This window comes from Microtus ochrogaster, chromosome 1 (assembly GCF_000317375.1).
Source record: "Microtus ochrogaster isolate Prairie Vole_2 chromosome 1, MicOch1.0, whole genome shotgun sequence".
Classification (NCBI taxonomy): Eukaryota; Metazoa; Chordata; class Mammalia; order Rodentia; family Cricetidae; genus Microtus; species Microtus ochrogaster.
In genome coordinates, this window is record NC_022009.1 from 52,535,623 (window position 1) to 52,539,967 (window position 4,345).

General features: G+C 44.4%; 1 protein-coding gene across 1 annotated transcript in view; it reads right to left on the minus strand.

Annotated features, from left to right (window-relative positions):
* Positions 1-4,345, minus strand: part of Dnah11 (dynein axonemal heavy chain 11) — a 331,250-nt gene that overhangs the window by 178,788 nt on the left and 148,117 nt on the right. The window contains exon 36 of the mRNA XM_026781665.1: positions 2,031-2,169. Within this exon, the coding sequence (XP_026637466.1) occupies positions 2,031-2,169 (139 nt within the window). The remainder of the gene's footprint in view (positions 1-2,030; positions 2,170-4,345) is intronic.

The following is a 4,345-nucleotide window of genomic DNA, read 5'->3' on the forward strand; positions in this document are numbered from 1 at the left end:
GTGTTTGGGGTACACATACCCGAATGAACTCATGAAGACTCACAACAGAAAAATATTTTTTTTTTTTTTGTCACAGGTCATGGTAGTGATCACCCGGAAGTTAAAAGTACAAAAACAGAGCAGGGCTGGAGAAGGAAAAGAAAAAAGGGACTAGCAGGTCTGCCAGGCACAAAGACTGGGTCATGGCCAAATCCTTGCAGAAATGATGCCAGAGGAGAGGATGCAGCAGCAAGTTTGCAGATTCGGTTCTTGGGGAAGCCTGGATATTTAAATATTGCGATGACTACTGCAGTAATATCCAATAAACACTGGTTCTAGAAAGCTATCTTCCTTTTCATTTCTTCTCTCTTCCAATGTTACTCCTTTGCTCAGGAACGTTCTCTGATTCTTCGAATTCCTCTTGTGCCTCAGAAATGTCCCTAAGATGTGCTAACATGTTAGCCTAGTTCTCTTTACTTGGTCACACTTTCTTTTTCTCCTGCCCTCAAAAAAGAACTCACCTCTGTCCTGCCTGACCCTCAGCACCCCGCCTCCTGACCCCAGCACCCGCCTCCTGACCCCATCACCCCGCCTCCTGACCCCAGCTCCATGCCCTCCTCTTAGAGAGTGAGCTCAGTTTATAGCAGCTTTCCACGTGTTCGCTCGGAACTTAAGTTGTTTCACGAACCTTCCACATCTAACAACAGGAGTATAACCCGCCGACTGGTAAGCTTGAGGAGATTGTAAAACACAATTCATGCAGCTGGGTGAGGCTGTAGGCACCTGTGATCCTCTGCTCAGGAGACTGAGCAAGGAAGAGGCGCAGGAAGCTGTGTCTACCGTAGCCCTTCCTTCCCAAGAACCCTGATGGGCTTCCCCTCCCTGCTTTCTCCCAGTGTTTACTTCATGCGGTTTGACCTCCGGGTTCCTTAGTGTAGAACACATGGGTGTTTGCTTCATTTCTTTGGTGTTTCACCCCTCTGCCACTGTTGTCAATAATCGTACTACTTGGCTGTAGTGGATGGTCACTAAATGTTAGCATATTACTACGGCACTGAATACAATAACAATTTCATTTTCCATGGGAAGTGTAGTTCCTCATTATAAAATTTAAGTGGAACTTTAAAGGACACTTCAGACTATAAAAGAAAATGAAAATGCTAATAATCTTAGCCTGCAGTAAAATGTGTTAGAAATTGTATTTTCCCAGTCATTTTATGTGTAGAAAACACAGCAGCTGAGGTCATACCCAACGTAGTGTGCTGCTTTTGCATACAGCAGTGTGATACAGCACTTTCCCACACTGTTAAATATTAAAGTTCCCTTCCCAAACGCCTACCCTGAAATGACAGTATAATCTCATCTCTTGGACTCCACAACAGCTCACCCTGATGTGGGGCAGCACAAGCATCTATGTGTTAACAGCCCTGTTACCTGTTGTGCACCAGCTGCAGCCTAACTTCCCAGGGAGTCAGTGCAAGACCCAAGTCCAAAGCTAAACAGAGCTAAACAGAAGGGACTGCAGGCAGCACATGCTTGCTTGTGCTGCATGGACTTCACAAACTTGGGCAAAGCAAGCAACAAGAGGAGAAAGGATGTGAGCTTAACCTGCTTCCAAGATTAGGATAAATAAACAAAGCCCCACTTCTCTAAACAAGGGGTTAGCAACGGATGAGGAAAACCAATATTTCTAGAATATTTTCAAGAACCAACTTCATCTTTCTTTTATAAACCCTTCTGCCTTCTCTCCTACAGGAAGTGAAGGCAACATGAAATTCCCTTTATAAATGCAGCAGCCATGATGCGTAGAAAAAGCTTCCATAACCTAATGATAAAAATTAATATGGAGTACAAGTAAAACGTTACACACAAAGGTGTCTTAAATTTAGTTTCAGGAAAAAAATAAGATTTGGAAAACAGATATTTTGGAACATGAAATCTTTAGAATTGTCTAAGTGTCATTTTAATGTTAAATTATTTAGCATCCATATTTTTGAAAACCTATTTCAATGTAATATAAACCCAAATAATAGTAACCAAAGAGTTCTCACCTGCTTGGACAGGAGCTCCTCACAGAGTGTGTACAAGGAAATGAACTTCCGGGCCAATGCTCGCGCGTCCACAAACCCTTCTGCCACTAACATGATTTCACAGATGAGCTCAGTGTCAGGGGCCACCATGGCACAGGGTCTAGAGTTTACATATGAGCTTTAGTTTACGGTGTGGCAAGGCCATACATACATATCACTTAAGCGATTAGCCTGTACCAACGCCTTCACCACTCCTAAACAGATTATAATGATCTCTGCCAATCACAACTAACAAAACCCTGCAGCTCAACTAAAACGTCCACGGACACCAGGGAGATGGAGAGACAGCAGATATGGCAGAAGCTTGGGCGAGGGGCAAGTTTAAAGAAAATGCAACAAGTTAACTTCCCTCCCTGCTTGGTTGGGATTTGTCTTGCATGCTTGGTGGTGCTGGAGATTTAATTTAGGGCTATGTGTACAGTTCTCCCTAGGCTCTTAACATTAGTGTCCATGCTCTCACCAGCCAGGAGAGGGAGTGATGCTGATCACGAGAAGTCAGCCTGTAGCTGTGGTGAGCAGCATTCTGGTGAAAGTCAAACAGCATGTCAGAAAACATTCTAGTGAATAGTAAACCTTGTTCTATGTCCGGTTTCAACAGCCATCTCTAGGTGTGGGGCACCTCCACACAGTCACAGACAACCTCTGAGGCACAAATAACAAAAATAATGACAAAATTGGGATCTTTGAGTGTTCATCACCTTCATTGTGGTTTAACAACAACAAAAAGTGATGCACTTGAATTTTCAAAGTGCTTGATGGCCTGCCCACAGAGCTCACAGACACTTAGGGTCTACAAGGTGTGGCTGGAAAGATGTCCCTTCTTGATGGCCTACTCACAGAGACCACAAATACTTAGGGTCTACAAGGTGTGGCTGGAGAGATGTCCCTTCTTGATGGCCTGCTCATAGAGCCCATAAACATTTAACATCACTCTCTAAAGGGTGTACAAGGTGTGGCTGGAGAGATGTCTCTCCCTGTTCTTGAAGAGGCTGCAGGTTTAGTTCTCAGCAACCATGTGGTGGCTCACAGGCATCTGTAACTCTACTTTTACAGGATCCAATGAAGGCTTTTGTGGGCACCAGGCACACGTGGTGTAAAATTACACAACATACAGACAAAACATTCATACACATAAAATAAAAAAGTTAAGTAAAAACCAAAACACTTCACAGGAGTATACTTAATCTCTTACACGATGCTCCTAGGCCCACCAGGAGGGACCTTTAAGATGAACATTTAGAAAAACGTAGTTTCAAGTTCCACTTCACATGCAGCAGGCTTTAAAAAGTCCCCCCTCAAAGACAGGAGCCAGAAACAGCTGGAATGTTGGAATATTGTCTATCATTGCATTAGTATATACAATAACATTACTAATTTTTAGATAGTGTACAATCCATGGGCAGATGTGTAAATATTTTCATGTATACATATCATCATACCTTACTCACTGACTCCCCCACTACTCTCTCAAACAGACCTGCTTTCATGTCACATAAGCCTCAATGTTCCTGATGATTAAGGGCTGCTCATCATCAGAAAGCCAATTTATATAGTTCAATAAATCAACAGAATAATGGAAAACATTTAAAAACTAACATCGAGCACTCCTGCCCAGACCACTGAAGCAGCAGGATGTGAGCTGCCAGCTAAAAAATAGCTGCTTTGCCACATCTGGACTTCTGTTCAAAGAAGCAAGAACAGTGGGAAAGCCCTTGTTTCAGGCCTCTTCATAGAAACGCAGCGGAAGAGGCCCGCAGGCTCGCAAACACAGTAGAGAGGCGCGGTGCAGCTGCGGCGGAGAGGCTCGGCAATTAGGAATAGGCTTTGGGGGACCGGCGCGGTGGCAGACGCAAGCAGCGGGGACCGGCATGGCGGTAGACGCAAGCGGCGGGACGGTGCGCAATAACGAGAGTAGATCGCCCCACTACAATTAAATCAAAGAGGTAGGCCTTTTGTTGGTGAGATCACTGGCAAATGGGGAGCCTGTTCCTGTTCCTGAAGACCCTTCAGAGGGGTGAGGGGGTTCTTGGCCTGGGGCAGGAACTAGGAAACAGAGCGAGGGCATTTTGTAAGCGGAGCCCTTGGCCAGCAGGGAAACCTGATCCGGTTTTAAAAGACCCATTAGATAGGTTCAATAGGAGGAGATGGGCAGGCGCCAAGGCAAGAATTCACCCAATAATCTGAAAAACAACATGAAAACACCAGAACCCAATGATCTTACAACAGAAGTATTTGAACACCCTAACACAGAAGAAGTGGAAAAAATTGACTTTATG